General features: G+C 43.0%; 2 protein-coding genes across 2 annotated transcripts; both read left to right on the forward strand.

Annotated features, from left to right (window-relative positions):
* Nucleotides 1-13,446: 13,446 nt before the first annotated feature.
* Nucleotides 13,447-13,959, forward strand: LOC134221992 (uncharacterized protein K02A2.6-like). Its single transcript, XM_062701149.1, has one exon. The coding sequence runs from the start codon at nucleotides 13,447-13,449 to the stop codon at nucleotides 13,957-13,959; it is 513 nt and encodes a 170-aa protein (XP_062557133.1).
* A 675-nt stretch (nucleotides 13,960-14,634) lies between these two features.
* On the forward strand, nucleotides 14,635-15,021 carry LOC134221993 (uncharacterized protein K02A2.6-like). The gene has a single exon (XM_062701150.1). The coding sequence runs from the start codon at nucleotides 14,635-14,637 to the stop codon at nucleotides 15,019-15,021; it is 387 nt and encodes a 128-aa protein (XP_062557134.1).
* The last annotated feature ends 4,569 nt before the right edge of the window (nucleotides 15,022-19,590 follow it).

A 19,590-nucleotide genomic window follows, 5' to 3' on the forward strand; every position in this document is an offset into this window, starting at 1 on the left:
GGATAATGTGTTGCGGATGGACGGCAGAGTACAAAAGGGTGAGTTTGTTCCGTTCGAGTTGCGGTTTCCGGTCATTCTACCAAGAGGCCATCCGGTGACGATCAAGATAATCGAACACTATCAACAGCTGTTTGGCCATGCCAATAAGGAGACTGTAGTAAACGAGCTAAGGCAAAGATTTTATATCCCAGCTGTTCGCAGAGAGCTCGACAAGGTAGCACGAGAATGCGTAATTGTCGACGACAGTCTACAGTGGCCTTGTCAACGACGGAAGCCGAATACATGGCGGTATCGGCAGCAGCACAAGAAGCAATCTGGTGGCGTGGACTACGACAGGAGTTATCTGGAGTGGCCGAGAAGATCACCATCTTTTGCGACAACAAGAGCGCGATCCACCTTGCTGAGCGAAAAGTCGGTTACTCACCACGCAGTAAGCACATTGACATTTGTCATCATTTCGTGCGTGAGAAGATCGAGGAGGACATGATCGGTTTGGTGCACGTTGGCAGTCAGCAGCAGGTAGCAGATTTACTAACGAAGGCGGTGCCGGCTCCCAAATTTGAATCGGAAAGACGTGTCATTGGAGTAGCAAGAATTCTCGGTTAAGGGGGGATATTGGCGCAGTAACCATCGAATTTCGTATAGATCATAGTATGTCATCGTTAATTGTCTAGCTAATAAATCAGTCTCTACTATCATATCAAACCAAGCAGACGTGTTCATTCAATTGTCCCAATACATTCAGCTACACAGGAGCGGACTTCTTCGGTCCGATCAACGTCGTTGTGGGCCGGCGCACCGAGAAGCGTTGGTGTGCATTATTCACCTGTTTCGGAACAAGAGCCATCCATCTGGAAGTAGTCCACAGCTTGTCCACTCAGGCATGCCTAGGCATGATAGCCATCTGGAGGTTTGTCTTTCGGCGAGGAGTTCCTCCTTTTGAATACTTTTCCGATAACGGAACAAATATCGTCGGTGCAAGCAAGGAGATCATTAAGAAAATAGAAACCGACTGTTCGCAAGCGTTGACAAGCTCCCGGACACGGTGGAATTTCAACCAACCCTCAGCACTCCATTTTGGCGGCGTATGGTAAAGATTGATGCGGTCGGGTAAGGAGGCGATGGAGGTGTTAGACTATGGACGTAGACTGAGTGACGAAGTATTGTTAACGACATTATTGGTTGAGGCAGAGGATATGGTCAATTCTTGGCCATTAATTTATGTCCCTCAGAACCCAGGACACGGCGGATCGATAACGCCAAACCACTTTCTTAAGGGTCTTCCGGTAGGAGAGAAGGAAGGCTGTGTTCCAGCCAGCGATGAAGCGGAGGCGTTAAGGAACAGCCACAAGAGGTCGCAGGTGCTAGCTGATCGGCTGTGGAAGCGATGGCTGGTCGAATACCTGCCACATATCAATCGGCGTACGAAGTGGCACAGCGAGCGGCCTGCGTTAGAAGTAGGTGAGATGGTGTTCATGGCTGACGACGATAACTGAAAATGCTGGGTACGAGCGATTGTTGAAGAAGTGAAGCGAGGTGTGGATGGCAGAATCAGGCAAGCGGTGGTACGGACAGCGAAAGGAGTCTACCGACGACCGATGGCTAAGCTGGCGGTGCCTGAAGTGCGGAATCGTAATCATAGCTACGGAAAGGACCCTTCGCCAATGTTACGGGGAGGGGCTGTTGAGGCACCGATGACGACAGAGTGCAGCTAACTGACAACACTACTTGCGCGAAGATGTAGCTGCACCTGCGAGTCATATAATCCGTAGATGAACTGTCGATGTCTGTGGGAAAGCAAAGAGGTAGAGAGTAAATGAAATCTGTAAATGAAAACAATGAAGGTGGTGAAAAAAAAGTGAATTATAAAATTTGAGATTGTTAGTGGACATTAACGTCCACTAACGTCCAATAAACTGAATATAAGTCGGTAGGAGAAAATAGTTAATCGTTCATAGTGGAAAAGGAATAGTGAAGTATCGCGCATCAAATAGACAGGCAAAAACAAAAGATTTGTTGGAGAGAAAACTATTCATGTAAGTTACTACTGAATGAAAAAATTATACCATATAATTAAAACACAATAACAATATATTTCAGTTTTGAGCTGTTGTGTAACGAAGGCAATGCTACAAAAAAATAGTTTCAAAAGCCATCCGAATATACAAAATTCTTGAATTTATTATACAAATCATTGCTAATTTATCATATTATTATTCCTCTTTTATTCCTGGACATTTGAGTAATATAATTACCGTAAAATTCTTAAAAATCAGAAGCTGTACATTTGTCATAAATTTACACGTTAGGATTTCTTCAAACAAGTTATTCGAACATAAAAGTATTGCTTTTCGATTATATTTGAGGCTTACAACAAACGACTTTCAAATTTGGTTTAATGCATCATATGTCTGTATGCTTTTACCATCGAGTGGATAGTATTAACAAGTGAAATCAAAGCTTATTTGTTCGAACAACTTGTTTGGAAAAATCCTATCGTGTAAATTTATATCAAATGTTCAGCTTCTGATTTAAATGGTAAATCGCACAATAGCAATTATATTACTCAAATGTCCAGGGAAAAAAGAGGAATAAAATATAATAAATTAAAGCAGTAGAACAACTACTTTTAGGGGAAACAGGATTTTTGCAAATCACTTGTTACGGTTGGTTTTATGTTGTTCGAATGGTTGTAAATATTCGATTGAGTCTGTGTCATTTATAGGGCTGCGAAATGGTGAGTTGACATCCGGGAAGGGGCGCCTAACATAGCTCTGGTCCTCACAAGTTCCAATACTCACGCTTCCACGGGTCTTCCGATGACAATTGACCGCCAGCTAAGGGTTGCGTACTTAGCTGGTAGTGCAGCCTGGGCACTGTTGTCCTTCTGACATCAGCTAGAGTGAGAGGGTGCGTACTGTGGGGTCTGCCTAGGATGTGGTGGGGTTCGACAGTGGGCTCTGTTGAACTTCTATAAAAAGCTGCATGTGTCCCCAAGCAGGCCCTATCAAAGCGACCGTGTGCCGCTCAAAGCGCACTAGCCTAGTCCTGGTGTTGGGTGGGACTTTAAACAAATTTGACCCGACTGATCGAGCGTCTGTCCACCAAGGAGGTGCGGCTCCAACAGCGTCTGTTCTGGCATCCAGCGGCTGAGTATGAAATGCTATTCCCCGGAAGCTATACCTAAGATGGCAGCCCCATCCCGGTGGATAGGGAACCTTGGGCCAACAACCTACTGTTCCCGAAACATCAATTTGTTCGAGAATCCGATAATGAAAGAATACGGACTGATTTTACGGCGACGACTCTTAGCGCGAAACAACGGACACGAATAGGAACATGGAACGTTTTAACCCTAGCCCAGCAGGGTAAATTGGCACAACTTGCCAATGAGGCACGCCGCATGAAGCTTGAGATCCTGGGACTGAGTGAAGTCCGTTGGCCAAACTTTGGAGAACACAGAACGCCGTCGGGACAAGTTCTGCTATACTCTGGTTTACGAGGTGAACACGCTCCCGGCATCGCGGAGTTGGCTTCCTACTAAGCGCTCAGGCACACTCTGCGCTTATGAAGTGGGAACCTATAAGTGAAAGGATAATCGTTGCCAGATTTAGAACACGGGTCCGAAACCTTACTATAATCCAATGTTATGCGCCAACCGATGCTGCCGATCTGCAAGACAAAGAGAACTTCTACAGTCAACTCAATGCCGTCGTAGATAGAATTCCGAAGGGTGATATCAAGATCTGTTTGGGCGACTTCAATGCGAAGATCGGATCCGACAACTCGAACCATGAGCGCATTATGGGACGCCATGGTCTCGGAGAAATGAGCGAAAACGGAGAGCTGTTCGCAGAATTTTGTGGTAATAACGACATGGTGATCGGGGATCGCTCTTCCTCATCGACCGGTTCACAAGGTCACGTGGGTCTCCGTGACGGCTTTACAGAAAATCAAATCGACCACATCTGCATCAGCCGAAAATGGAAACGGAGCCTTCTTGATGTACGGAATAAACGTAGTGCCGATATCGCGTCTGATCATCACCTCCTCATCGGCGAAATACGCCTGCGCATTGCGCGGATTCGTCGGCAGGAGGAAAGAGTTGGACGACGATTCAACACACGCCGACTGGAAGATGCCACGGTGAAACGGTCCCTCGTTGAAGAACTGGAGACGCGTGCTGCAGATATTCCGGAAGGTGGCAGCGTGGAAGACCAATGGACCGCCATCAAGAATGCCTTCATCGCCACCAGCGAGAACAATCTGGGTGAACTACGCAGCCAGAGAAAACAATGGATCACCGATGAGACCTGGAGGAAGATAGAGGAGCGAAGAGAAGCCAAAGCCGCGATAGAGCGATCGAAAACCAGAGGAGCCAAAGTCTTAGCCCGTCAACGATACACGGCTCTTGAGAAGGAAGTAAAACGCTCATGTCGACGGGACAAGCGAGCGTGGGCAGACTCTCTGGCCGACGAAGGAGAGAGAGCCGCCGCAACCGGGGACATTCGCCTCCTCTACGATATCTCACGACGCTTAAGCGGGGCGAAGATGAATGCAACGATGCCTGTGAAAGACGCGAATGATCAGTTATTGACCGACCCAACTGACCAGCTGAAACGCTGGTTCGAGCACTTCGAACAACTTTTTCAAGTGCCAACCAGGCCATCACCACCTCGGCATGATCTGCCTAGGATGCGACGTATAACACGTGTCAATACCGAAGCTCCATCACTGCTAGAGATTCAAACAGCCATCCAAAGCATGAAATCGAATAAAGCCCCAGGGGTCGACCGTATATCAGCCGAGATGCTCAAAGCTGACCCCATGACATCCGCTCAACTACTGCATCGTTTATTTCGTAATATCTGGGACACCGCAACTTTCCCGGTCGACTGGATGCAAGGTATCTTAGTGAAGGTGCCCAAAAAGGGCGACCTGACTGTATGCGATAACTGGCGAGGCATTATGTTGCTGTGTACCGTTCTCAAAGTTCTGTGCAAAATTATCCTAGCCCGGATTCAGGAGAAGATCGATGCGACTCTCCGGCGGCAGCAAGCCGGATTCCGTGCCCGAAGATCCTGTGGACCATATTGTCACGCTCCGCATCATTCTGGAGCAGGTCAACGAATTCCAAGAGTCCCTTTACTTGGTATTCATTGACTACGAAAAAGCTTTCGACCGTCTCAATCACGAGAATATGTGGGGCGCCCTGAGACGCAAGGGGTTCCTGAGAAAATCATCGGCCTCATCGAAGCACAGTACGAGGCCTTTTCGTGTAGAGTGCTGCACAATGGGGTCCTGTCCGACCCTATCCGGGTCGTAGCTGGTGTGAGGCAAGGATGTATTCTATCACCGTTACTGTTCCTCATCGTAATCGATGAGATTCTGGTAGATGCGATTGACCGTGAACCAAACCGCGGGCTGTTATGGCAGCCTATAACCATGGAGCACCTAAACGACTTCGAATTGGCGGATGACGTTGCACTACTCGCGCAACGGCGCTCTGATATGCAGAGTAAGCTCAACGACCTTGCCGATCGCTCCTCCTCGGCAGGTTTAGTCATCAACGTCAACAAAACCAAATCGTTGGATGTAAACACGGTGACTCCTTCCAGTTTCACAGTAGCCGGGCAACCAGTGGAGAATGTTGAAAGCTTCCAATATCTTGGTAGCCAAATGGCGTCAGACGGCGGTACCAAGATCGACATAGGCGCACGGATCAAGAAAGCAAGGGCTGCCTTTGCGAGTTTAAGAAATATCTGGAAAAACAGGCAGATAAGTGAACGCACCAAAATACGAATTTTCAACTCTAACGTGAAATCTGTGCTGTTATACGCTAGCGAAACATGGTGTGTATCAGTGGAGAACACTCAACGGCTGCAGGTGTTCATTAACAGATGCCTGCGGTATATAATTCGGGCCTGGTGGCCTCACAACTGGATCTCAAACAACGAGCTCCATCGTCGTTGTCACCAGAGGCCGATAACAACAGAAATTCGGGATCGGAAGTGGGGCTGGGTCGGCCACACTCTACGTAGGGGCGGAAACGAAATCTGTAAGCAAGCATTAGACTGGAACCCAGCGGGACATCGCAGCAGAGGCAGACCCAGAGGCTCATGGCGGAGAAGCCTCAATAAAGAAATAAAAGAAGTCGACCGAAATCTAACCTGGCAACAGGTTAAAGCGATAGCCGGGCATCGTTCAGGATGGAGATCTTTCAAGTCGGCCCTTTGCACCACCGGAGGTGTACAGGATCCATAAGTAAGTAAGTAAGTCTGTGTCATTTGTGTTAGATTTCGTCGGTTTTGTTAGTTGAGTCAGTGTCTGGACTCAAGAGGAAAGCCTGAAAGTAGGCTTCACGTTAAGTTGTGTTTTGGCTCAAGTTTGTTCCAGACACAGACATCGAATCGTTGATGCTAAATGGCATTATTTGTTTCAAGGTGCCCAAATAGGATAATAATCCTGTACAAAGGCTCAGCTATGAATACAGCAAACTAATTGCTGTAGACAAAAGCGCAATACGCAATAAAAATATACATGCGGGATTTGACTGATGGACCAAAATCTCATATGAAACCTCGGCATTTCCCGTAATGGGCACCACCAAGCCGTCTCTCTCAGGGCACCCGGAGGAACGTGCATTATTTTAATTTGTTATTTGTACATGTTGGTAGTTAATCTTTATGTTGTTATAAAATAATTGTAACGTGGGGCCTGTTACACTGGCGCCCAGCTAAATAACCCACAATGATAAGAATGACGATTTAAGATTACGACAAGAATCGATTTGATTCACGCTATGTTTAAAGGCAACTATTATGCAAAGTTAATGCACCTCGGATGTTAACCCGTTAGGTCATAGTTTTTGACCTCTAGTTTAAGGATCCGTGTCGATTGAAATATTTCATCGGTGAAAATTTCACTTTTTTACCATTTAAAAAGATATTTTCAACCTAAAAATCTTTTCTGATTTTTTAAAAATTTTTGAAGCATGTTATATAAAATCTAGGCACAACATTTTTTTCCTGATACTTCAAGGAAAATTTTCATATAAAAACAATTTTCATATGATCAAAGTAGCAGAAGTTATACTAAAAATACTGTTGACACCGAACATATATTTCATTTTCGATAGCGAATTCTTGTGTATGTAACTGCATATCTCATATGTGTTTATTAAAAAAAAACAGCAACCCTGCACCACTTGTTACCATAGCAACAGAATTTAACGCTGGATAGGCCAAGGAATTATATTTTAATTGTGTTCAATGTTCATAATCATTTTCTGGAAGGAGGAGACTATGACACAATTTTAGACAAAAACCCTCCTCCAGCGCTAAATTAGCTGATGCGATTGGTCTACCAAATCTTCGGCTCTGCAGCAAAAAAAAACATCCAGACAAATCTGAAGTCTGGACATCAAAGGTCAACGCAACTCATCACGCTCAACTTGATTTCACTGGGCGTTACTGCCGAAGTCTTTTTTTAAACGGGGTGTTTTGAAAGGAAAATAATGCAATGGTTATTACAAGGTATTGGAGAATCTACCACAGGTAGTTGATTGCTGTTTTAGTGTTTTAGTTTTAGAGCTTTTTGTCCCAGTTGGATAGATCTTATTTTGAAATTCCATGTTCTTGAATAGAGCGCATCACAGGAAGGTCTTACAAACTATACGGAGCAAACAACGGAAGCCATCCACAGAAATTTCTATACTATCTATCAAAACTACAAAATGCCAGATAACCACGAACAGTATGCAAACTGTTATCCACGGTGGGAGCATAAAAGAGTGGTCACATAATGCAGACGTCCATTGAGGTTCAATCAAGTTTGAAATACAGAACATACATAAACACTACCTTGAACTAGTTCGTAGTTTTAATTTTTTGTTGATTTGAAATGTTAAAGAGTGATATTATGTTCTTAAATTTAATAATATTTCTTCTTATTGGAATTACATCAACCACTCTGACATATGCCGCCTCGGAGTTTAGTGTTTAGTGTTTATGCAGAGTTTAGTGTTTAGTGCTAAATGCACTAGTTATTAACTGCGAGGTTTCTATTCTAGTCCAAGCTACCATTTTCGCATTCGTATATCATGAGGCTACGATGATACTTTATGCCCAGGGAAGGTGAGAATATTTCCTAGACAAGACCGGGAATCGAACCCAGCCACTTTTAGCATGGTCTTGCAGTGTAGCAGTGCATCTTACCGCACGGCTAAGGAAGGCTACAGATCTATTCATAATAAACCGTAAGAACATTTGAGACTGGCAGTAATTTTAATATAACTTCTACTATTTTCATCATATGAAAAATGTTTTTATATGAAAATGTTTCTTAAAGCATCAGGAAAAAAAAGTAGTGGTTGGATTTTATATAGGGGAAACTGGGGTAATATGCACCCCCGGGGCAAAACGACCCTTTGGCATTTTTGAATACATTTTCGGCAGTTTCTCGAGAGTATTTACCACAGCGCATGTAGTTCGGATCTCGAACTACCAGTCCAGTAGTAAACATTCTTGAAAATATCTCTGGAACACCGCTAAAAATCCCAAAAGGTCGTTTTGCCCCGGGGGTGCATATTACCCCAGTTTACCCTAACTTGTTTCAAAAATTTTCAAAAAATCAGAGAAGGTTTTAGGTTAAAAATATTACCTTAAATAGTAAAAAAGTCAAAATTTCACCGATGAAATATTTTAATCGATGCAGATTCTTAAACTAGAGGTCAAAAACTATGATCTAACGGCTTAACATCCGAGGTGCATTCACTTTGCATAATAGTTGCCTTTAAACATAGCGTGTGATTGTTTAGTGTGGGATTCATTTGATTTTTCGCGAGAATCATTTGTAATCCAATTTAATTGTAGGATCAACAGAGTTAGTTTGGTGTAGTAAAGAATCTGATTATAGGACAATTTGCCAAGACTCGTTGGCGTTCAGACAACTTTTGGTAGGATTCGCTACCGTTTATGAAGTTTTAGAATAGATTAAGTTTTTGAGATTTGTGGCTTAGGTTAAGTTTCCAGTCTGTTAGTCCTCTAGTCAGATTTTTCGTCACTAGCTGACTTAAGAATTTTTCATGAATCGGCTCTCCGATTCATGAAAAATCTGTGATGTTGGATAAGGTTGTGTTACGGTTGGTTTTATGTTGTTCGAATGGTTGTAAATATTCGATTGAGTCTGTGTCATTTGTGTTAGATTTCGTCGGTTTTGTTAGTTGAGTCAGTGTCTGGACTCAAGAGGAAAGCCTGAAGGTAGGCAATAAAATGTTTAGTTGGGATTTGTCTCAAGTTTGTTCCAGACACAGACATCGAATCGTTGATGCCAAATGGCATTAATTGATTCGGGGTGCCCAAATAGGATAAGAATCCTGTACAAAGGCTCAGCTATGAATACAGCAAACTAATTGCTGTATGGGATCGTTCAAAAATTACGTCCATCGTTTTTCGGAATTTTCAACCCCCCTCCCCCCCTCATGTCACAAACTGTCACAAATTAATGAACCCCCCCTCCCCCTGTACGTACATGTGTCAGTTTTTATTTTGGTGATTATTTAAGTTTTTCATTTTCCTACACTACTTTTACAATAGCATAGTGAGTTATGTCCCTTACTAACAATTTCTTGAACAATTTGAATGTATGTTTTTAAAATGCAAATTGTCCCTAAAATACTTTCAATTTTTTTTTAGGGTGGACGTCACAAAAGACGATCCCCCCTCCCTCCCCCTGTCACAAATTGTCACAAAATTCGGACCCCCCTCCCCCCCTCAAACCTTGGACGTAATTTTTGAACGACCCCTATACAAAAAGCGCAATACGCAATAAAAATATACATGCGGGATTTGACTGATGGACCAAAATCTCATATGAAACCTCGGCATTTCCCGTAATGGGCACCACCAAGCCGTCTCTCTCAGGGCACCCGGAGGGAACGTGCATTATTTTAATTTGTTATTTCAGGCCTGGTAGCGGGTCACTTTTTAGTGACTTGGTCACTTTTTTCGGCCTAGTCACTAAAAAGTCTCTTTTTTCGACCTCAAGTCACTAAAGTCACTTTTCTCGCAAAAGTCACTATTTTCAACTATTTTGAAACTATTGACCAAGATTTATAAAGCTTTATGTATCCATCGGATGATGCTTTGTTCATGGAAGAAATGAAATTACGGATCTTGGAAAAATGAAAGCACTAAAACTACCCCAGCCATTTAACTCGCTGCTCTTATTGGCATTCCACCAGTAGCTAGTTGAAGGTGTTTTACGTCACAATTTGATAAATTGGTTTACAGTCATGCAAGCAGTTGACCTTTCGATTTCAAGATTGTAAAACTCAATCTTTATACAGTAGGGGAAGGTGGGGAGACTTGACCCCTTGGGATACATGCTTTTCCCCTGTTTTACCAAGAACTAAAGTAGTATTGCTATACCGTATGTTTATAATAGATCCTCTAGACAAATGATTGTTATGTGGCGATTTTTTTTTTTGATTGACAAGACAACCTCATTTACTCTATTATTTACTGTGTTTTGTTCCTCCTCAAGATGTTTTTAGTGGCCACGCAAAATTTGAATAACTTCTCCCAATAATGATCAAATGCTATCATTTATGTCAGAGCACAAATCCATAAATATGCTGATTGATCTTCATTGATAAAAATGCCAACATTAAATCCCCAATTTCAGGATTTTTGGATTTTGACAAGCCTCAATTTGAGGAGACTTGATCCGTCATTAGTCATCTATATAAAAATTTGTCTAGAAAATTCAAGAAAATATAATTTGTTCTCTATTTTTGTAACTGGACAGATGTAATGAAGGGTTTGCTCTACATAAATATTTATTGATTAGATATCATAGAAAGGGATTCAAGTCTCCCCAATTTTGAAGATGGCATACGCTATTTAATTCCATAGCAAAAATCGTTCATGAATACGCAGCAAGTCGGAAAATCTGCGTATTTTGTAGGAATAATATTTAAAAATTCAGAGAACATGGTCGTCATTACAAGCAGGAGGACGAGCGTTCACTACCAGGCTCGTTGTACATGAATCTTCATAATTTTTGTTTCGTTTTCTTCCAAAACGATCCGCACTGTTGTTCCTGTCGCACTAAAATGCCAAAAACTTACGTGGTACCAGTGACAAATCGTAGAATTCTCTGCTTTTTTCTAAAGTAGGTGTTTAGCTAATCCAATTATTTCGCCGAGAAATCATTCTCGGGAAAGAAAAACAGGTACTATGTGTGATCTGATAACCATATTTCGGTCACTTCCAGCGGCGTAAAAATGTGATTTGCTTGCAAGACTACTCATAGTTAAAAGAGAGGACAATACAATTTTTCTTAGTCACTGAGTAGAGCGAGATGGATCAACTAGGTCTATTATATATGCAATCCTATCAATTTTAAACACACAACTTTTCTTAGTGTATACGAGCTGTCAGTTGAATGTAAAATAAAAAAAAGCCGCGTGTCGCGAAGTTAACGCGTCCGGTATCATTTTGCGGTTTATCTTTAAAAGTAATAAATCTCCTGTAAAGTTAGCGGTAAACGATTTGTTTCAAATTTCTTTATTCCGGGTGAACACCTGCAAACACGACAATTGGTGACAGAAGTGGGATTGGTCGAACACTTCTCGCGCTACGGGAGTGAGGTTAGTGTTTCACCGAAAGCATATTCTTTCTGCTGCCAAGAATGGCCACCACGAGTCCCGAATTCATGGAGGCGTTGTCCGCAATGATTGCACAGGCCCTCAAAGCATCTATTGGAAGTGCCGTTGAACAGGCGAGCGCTGGTCAACAGATTCCGGTTGGAGATGCTGCTGCTCCACCACCGAAAGTACCGTCGTTCACAATGCCCGAATACCACTCAACAGGAGAAACTTCCGTCGCCGATTACTTCAACCGGTTCGAGTGGGCACTACAGCTGAGCCACATCCAGGAAGCCCAGTATGCAAATTTTGCAAGAGTCCACATGGGGGCAGAGTTGAACAATGCCTTGAAGTTCCTCGTCACTCCTCGTAATCCTGCCGAGATTCCCTACATGGAGCTACGCACCACCTTGGTGAACCACTTCGATCGTACAAGGAATAAGTTCGTCGAGAGCGTCAAATTCAGGCACATCGTTCAGCAAAAAGGCGAATCCGTTGCACAGTTCGTCCTTCGACTAAAGCAAGGTGCTGCCTACTGTGAGTATGGAGATTTTCTGGACCGGATGCTTATCGAACAACTTTTACACGGACTGGAAGCACGGGATGTCTGTGATGAAATCATCGCAAAGAACCCGATTACTTTCAATGCTGTGTACGAGATCGCGCACACTCTGAAAGCAACCCGGAACACGGCACGAGAAATCAACAGTGGGACGCCATCGACGTATGCGGAAGCAACCAACAAGCTTGGCTACGAGAAGCCGAAGACGAAGAAGTTTGCCCAACCTCGTTATCGATCGCCACCCTTCCATCGGAAGCTACACGAGAACCAATCCCGGAGTGCGTCAGCCGACGAACAACGAACTAGAGTTCTTCCGAACAGTGCTGGTGGATCAACTTTCTGCAACGGCTGTGGCGGACACCATCTGCGGAGTCAATGTCGTTTTCGCGACGTTAGGTGCAACATCTGTTGTAGGATGGGGCACATAGCCAAAGTCTGCAGATCAAGAAACTACCGGTCTCAACACTCATCTACCGATCAGGTGCAATCGCAAGACGAACCAGCTTCGGAAATCGACTTGGTACAGTCGCTCAGTCAGGTTCGCAACATCCCATATACTGAAAAGAAAATGATCGATGTGGAAATCGATGGCCACCACCTACAGATGGAACTGGACACCGGAGCGCCATGTGGAATCATAGGAGAATCAAAGCTACGCAGTATAAAGCCGGAGTTTTCGCTGCTGCCAACGGACAGACAATTTTCGAGCTACACTGGTCATCACATAAACTGTTTAGGTCGACTACCTGTAGACGTATCCGTCGGATCTGCAACGCACAGACTAAACATATACGTAGTGTCCGGAGAATCCGACTCTCTCTTCGGGCGCGAATGGATAACTCCCTTCGTTGGTGAAATTAACTTGAATCGAATGTTCTCTTCGGACACGGCCATCAAATCCCTCACGAGCACCGATGTAACTGTGTATCAATCAGCGCAGCTGTCAAAACTTCTGGACAACTTCGACAGTATCTTTAGCGACGTTCCAGGTAAGCTCGTGGGACCTCCAGCGAAAGTCCATCTCAAATCAGGAGTCTCTCCAGTTTTCACGAGGGCACAGGACGTGCCCTATTGCACTTCGTGATCGGTATGCCACGGAGATCGATAAGAAACTTGCATCTGGATTCTACGAGAGAGTAGATCACTCGAGTGGGCATCGCCAACTCATATTGTCATAAAGAAGAACGGAGGTATTCGAATAACCGGCAACTATAAACCAACAGTCAACCCAAGGATGATCATTGACGAGCATCCTATACCCAAAATTGAAACGATCTTCAACAAGATGAGAGGAGCTGCCTTGTTTTGCCACCTAGACGTAACCGATGCCTACACGCACCTGCCAATCGATGATGAGTTCCGCCATGTGCTCACTCTCAACACTCCGACGCACGGACTCATTCGTCCTACGAGAGCCGTGTATGGAGCTGCCAGTATCCCAGCCATTTGGCAGCGACGTATGGAGTCCATTCTTCAAGGGTTGACCCACGTTGTCAGCTTTTACGACGATGTCATTGTTTTTGCAAACAACTTCGACGAGCTGCTGCTTGCTCTTACCGCAACGATGGACAGGATGAAGCAAAATAGTCTGCGACTGAACCGATCAAAATGCATCTTCGCTACGTCATCGCTTGAATGCCTAGGTCATAGGATTGATCGTCACGGCCTACACAAATCAGGAAAACACGTCGGAGCGATTCGTGATGCACCACGGCCGTCAACCCGGAAGAATTGCAGCTGTTCTTAGGTAAGGCAACCTATTATTGTGCGTTCATCCCAATCTCTCTTCAAGGGCTAAAAGTTTGCGCGACATGTTACTTGCCGATCCGTTCAAATGGACACCCGAAGCAAACAAGGCCTATTATGACTTGAAAGAGGTTCTAGTCTCACCGCAAGTGCTCATGCAGTACGACCCATCATTACCGCTGATTCTAGCAACGGACGCCAGCAAAACTGGACTCGGTGCGGTCCTCTCGCATCGACTGAACAACGGAACGGAGCGACCAATAGCATACGCCAGCTGCGCCATGTCCGTCACAGAGCAACGATATCCGCAAATCGACAAGGAGGCTCTGGCTATAGTATGGGCGGTGAAGAAATTCTTTCATTACCTTTATGCACGTAAGTTCACGCTGATAACGGATCACAAGCCGCTCACCCAAATCCTGCATCCAGAGAAGTCGCTTCCTACGCTCTGCATCAGTCGAATGGCAAACTACGCCGATTATCTGGCTCACTTTAACTTCGACGTGGTCTATAAGCCGACCGGTCAGAACACGAATGCCGACTACTGCTCCAGAATTCCAAGCCAATCACCTTGACAGGCAATTGTCTACTCTTCGAGCATCGTGTCGTTATACCACCAACTCTTCGACAAACGATCCTAAACGACCTGCACGTTGCTCACATCGGAATCGTTAAAATGAAAGGCATGGCACGTTCTTTTGTGTATTGGCCAGGAATAGATGCAGATATCGAGGGCCTAGCAAGATCCTGCACGGAATACGCACGGCATGCACCATCACCTCCGAGGTTTAGCAGCCATCATTGGGAGTACCCAAAGGGTCCATGGGAGCGCATCCATGTTGATTATGCTGGCCCAGTAGCGGGAGCAATGCTGCTGGTCATTGTGGATGCGTATAGCAAATGGGTCGAAGTTCAAATAACCAACTCAACTACAGCTGCTGCAACTGTCAATCTTCTCGACGGATTATTCGCTGCCTACGGATCACCAGTAACAGTTGTGTCGGACAACGGTCCGCAGTTCACTGCCGAGGAATTCAAGTCGTTTCTCCAGCAGCGCGGGTGAAATTCCATATACTTTCTGCACCGTATCATCCGGCCACGAATGGGCAAGCCGAGCGTTACGTCCAAACCGTTGAGAGAGCTCTCAAAGCTATGGGAACGACAAAAAATTCTCTGCAAGCCAATCACCTCTATTCTTGTTTACGGACGAACGAAACTTTCGAACGAATGCAGTTCGTTCGAATCGTTTCTCCATTTAATTTTGCTTGCGTAAACGAGAATGCGCATTAGTTTTCGTTCGAAAGCGCGTTCGTACGTAAACAAGAATAAGGGTGAATATCAACGAATTCCTGCTGCAATACCGAAAAGCTCCTCATGCTGAAACTGGAGAATCACCAGCGAAATTATTTCTTGGTCGGAACATTCGGACTCGGATGGATCTCGTCAAGCCGCAAGATATCAGCACGAAGACAGCCGAAAAACAACGAGCATCGTTTGAATCAACATTCCGTTCTTTCACACCGGGACAGCGAGTCTACTGCCTTTATGGGAATCTTCGGATGGACAAGTGGATTTTAGGAGTTGTTGCTTCTCGTTTGGGTGATTTGCACTATGACATTGTCTACGAAGGAAAACATCTGAAACGTCATGTTGATCAAATGCGACGTTTCTATGACAACGAGTGCACCCATCCGTCAAGCGGATCAAGATCATACGAAACAGGTGAGCAATCTCGTCGAATGCATTTTCACGGAGGCATCGTGACGTCTCAAGAATCGCAACTCGAACAAGAGACCAGTTCAATGTCGGGGGCGTCTACCGATGGGTTCGATACGCCAGGAGCACGGTTCCTCACCCCTTGTAGTAGTGCAGAGCGTTCACGTGAAAGTTCACCACTGATATTGCGCCGTTCGGAGAGACAACGTCGCCCACCTCTGAGATTTTCTCCATAGTGCAACCATTAGAATTACTTTAGTAAAGAGAGAAGAAATATTATATATGCAATCCTATCAATTTTAAACACACAACTTTTTTTAGTGTATACGAGCTGTCAGTTGAATGTAAAATAAAAAAGCCGCGTGTCGCAAAGTTAACGCGTCCGGTATCATTTCGCGGTTTATCTTTAAAAGTAATAAATCTCCTGTAAAGTTAGCGGTAAACGATTTGTTTCAAATTTCTTTATTCCGGGTGAACACCTGCAAACACGACAAGGTCCGAGCTCTATGACAGACAAAGAAAAAAAAATAGTCACTGAGTAGATAAAAGTTAGCGTGTACGATTTTCGTTTCTTTTCTGAGTTTGTTCTAAGAGATGTTCTAAGAGTGGTGAGTGAAAGATGTTTTCCTCCACAAATTACGGAAAAATTATTCTCCTTCGACCCAAAAACGCTCGATTTCGTCTCATCGAACTTAAACTGAAATTGGAAGTCACTATTTGGTCACTTTTTCTGCAACTGAAAGTCACTATTTGGTCCCTTTTTTCGTCAGCTTTGGTCACTAGAGTTACTATTTTGAGTGGCTTCGATCGCTACCAGCCCTGTTATTTGTTACATGTTGGTAGTTAATCTTTATGTTTGTTATAAAATAATTGTAACGTGGGGCTTGTTACACACTTTATTATGGTGAAAACGTGAACGGAACGAATCGCAATGTTCACAACACTTCTAGAGCACACCAAGAACTTCCGTTTAGAGGTTGTTGCGATGATTTTTGGCATTTATATCTCTTGCTAGATTTTTTTTTTTCAATATTGAAAACATCCCCAAAATACTGAATCGACTTGAGCCACCATTACATACCCCCACTGAGAAATTGCTGCCTCGCTGCTTAGTGTTGTTCAGCACTTCCACAGTTATTAGCCGCGACGTTTCTAAGCCAAGTTACCATTTTTGCATTCTTGTATCATGAGGCTAATACGATGATACTTTTATGACCAGGGAAATCGAGACAATTTCCAAACCGAAAATAGCTTCTCAAATAAAGATACTCTGCCTCAATGTTGGGAACAATTTTGGAATAAATTTGAAGAGTGTCATGAAAGCAATATGAAACCTAGAGAAGAAACTTATTTCTAAAGAAAGGCTATGAAAAAATAATGCAAAATGATGCTATCAAAAATGGGTGTTAATGTCCTTAAACAAATATTGTCTGTTTCCTTGGTAACAAAACGCGCCGACCATTTTTTAGGCACTATCAAAATCGTCGCCAACATCTTTATTCTAAAATTATGTTAGTTTTATTAGTAAATAATGTCAATCTGCATTAAAAACAGGGCTCAATTTTGGGAAATAATGTGATTATTGAGTATATAAAATTTTGTTCACAGTTGATTTGACAGATCTTATGGCCATTTCTGCTGGCGACGATTTTGGCGTCAATTTGTTTTGCGACGATTTCAAATCGTCGCGGCCGATAAGGTGGGAAATTGATAATATATTTTCGACAAGTTTTTGAAATTCATGAAAAAAATATTTAGAGTGGAATGTCTTCACTTATCATAAGACAAATTTGTACTATCCCATTTAATTCCACTACTTAACTGTAACTTAACAGATACGTATTTTGACCTTAACAGTAAGACCATCTTCAGTGTCTCGTACTTGACTCGATTTGATTGAAAATTCATTGAAAAACAATCTGAATTCCAGAACTTAAAAGATTTTTTTTCTCAATTTTCTATTAGAGTATTCACTTTTATTCTTGTTTACGTACGAACGCGCTTTCGAACGAAAGCTGATGCGCATTCTCGTTTACGCCAGCAAAATCAAATGGGGAAACGATTCGAACGAACTGCATTCGTTCGAAAGTTTCGTTCGTCCGTAAACAAGAATGGGGGTGATTAGCTTTTGGCTGGTCAGAAACATAAATCAATCATCTTAAAGCTAACAGAATCTTGAGTCTCCATACAGCGTTAAAGGACGAAAGTTGCGTCTCTTTCTAGTAAAATTTTGAAACTTTTATAATCCTTACTCTCCACGTAAATTCTTAAATTAAAAAATACGGCAATGAAATTTTATTATTTGCCAAATAACATGAATAGCAGACTTTTGAGGTAACTTCAAGCACCGCCATCGGGGGTGACCTTGGGTCAAATGGGGGTGAGAATGGGTCACTGTTTCAAAGACTTAGAATGCTTATTGAATAGATTGAATGTATCTGAGCGCAAGAAGACTCAAATATAAGAGACCGTTTTGAACGATTTTGCTATCCGAGCTCCAGGCTGCCGGTGAGAGCGATGACCCATTCTCACCCCCCAGACCCATTGTCACCTTCGATGGCGGTATTAGGTTGTAAAACATAACTCAAAGGCCAAAGAACTCTCAAGACTCTGTCTAAAATAATTAAATAATCCGAGGTTATTTCTGAAACAAAAGTAAATCATTTGAACCGAATGATTTCGCGGCAAATCACCACACATACCACATAAAGCTAAACTTTCAAAATTGATGACATTTCAGAAGAAACTTAAGCTTCTGCATCAAACACAAGAACTTTCATTTGAAATATAATCCCAGAAAAACGATTACAGTGTTAGTTTAGTTATAATATAAAAAAGGACTAAAAAATTTGTAGACAGATCAGTTGAACTTGACTGACTAACTTCCAAATTTAAAAAAAATCGTTCTAGGAAAACACGTGATCATGGGAGGAAGGGTCAGCAAATGACCACGATAAACCAAAAGGGGTTAGAAATCTGCAAATCTGGTCAAAGTAATAGCTATTCAAAGGCCTGCGAAACCAGCGTCTAATCACAGTTCATATCGACCGGTTGCCAGGCTATCATGCATGTGAAAATTATTGGAGCAAATTATCCTTTCAAAAATCGGCCATTGTGCCTTTCTAGCACATTATGAAAATGAGAAAAACACATGAGAGAGGTTGAAATAACACTTTAAAGGAATAGATTCCCTTATTTCCATCAATTCGTATCTATTTGCGGTCATTTGAATGCACTGTAACAATTTCTGAAAAAATAATTTTGGATTTTTCTCCAAGGGAGGACCAAAAACAATGTTTTTCCAATAACTCTAGAACTCAATAGCCGATTGGGCGAGTTTTTCATAGGGAACAACAAGACCGCATTCTGCGTCGATTGCACTTTGTGGCGAGCTCGGATGATGCTAAGTACTAAAAAGTGTGCCTCACATGTTTGTACATGTACACACACACATACATACAAAAATACATATACACATACAGGCATCACCTCAATTCGTCGAGGTGAGTCGGTTGATTTATAACACTATGGGTCTCCGCGCCTTATTTAAAAAGTTCGATTTTGGAGTGATCCTATAGGATCGGATCTTTCCGATAGCCTTTACGTATACTTAATATACGAAAAAGGCAAAAAGGAGTCATCAAATAAAGATAATTTACGCGGGTGAGGGGGCTAAGTCTCCCAAAGGAACAAGTCTCCCCATCGCAGCCCAAGTAGGGATTAGTGGGTAGGGTCAGTTACGACTGGAAGAGTTCCAGATTTCGGATTGTAATACACAAGACACGTGTTGCAAGAAAATCACCTCGAGTGGGTACATAGCTATGTAACGAGTCACCACATCACTAGGTTGATGAATATTACACAAATTAGATTTTAAAATACTCAATTTGAATAAATATCAATTTCAAACTAAAAT

Source organism: Armigeres subalbatus, chromosome 3 (genome assembly GCF_024139115.2).
Source record: "Armigeres subalbatus isolate Guangzhou_Male chromosome 3, GZ_Asu_2, whole genome shotgun sequence".
Classification (NCBI taxonomy): domain Eukaryota; kingdom Metazoa; phylum Arthropoda; class Insecta; order Diptera; family Culicidae; genus Armigeres; species Armigeres subalbatus.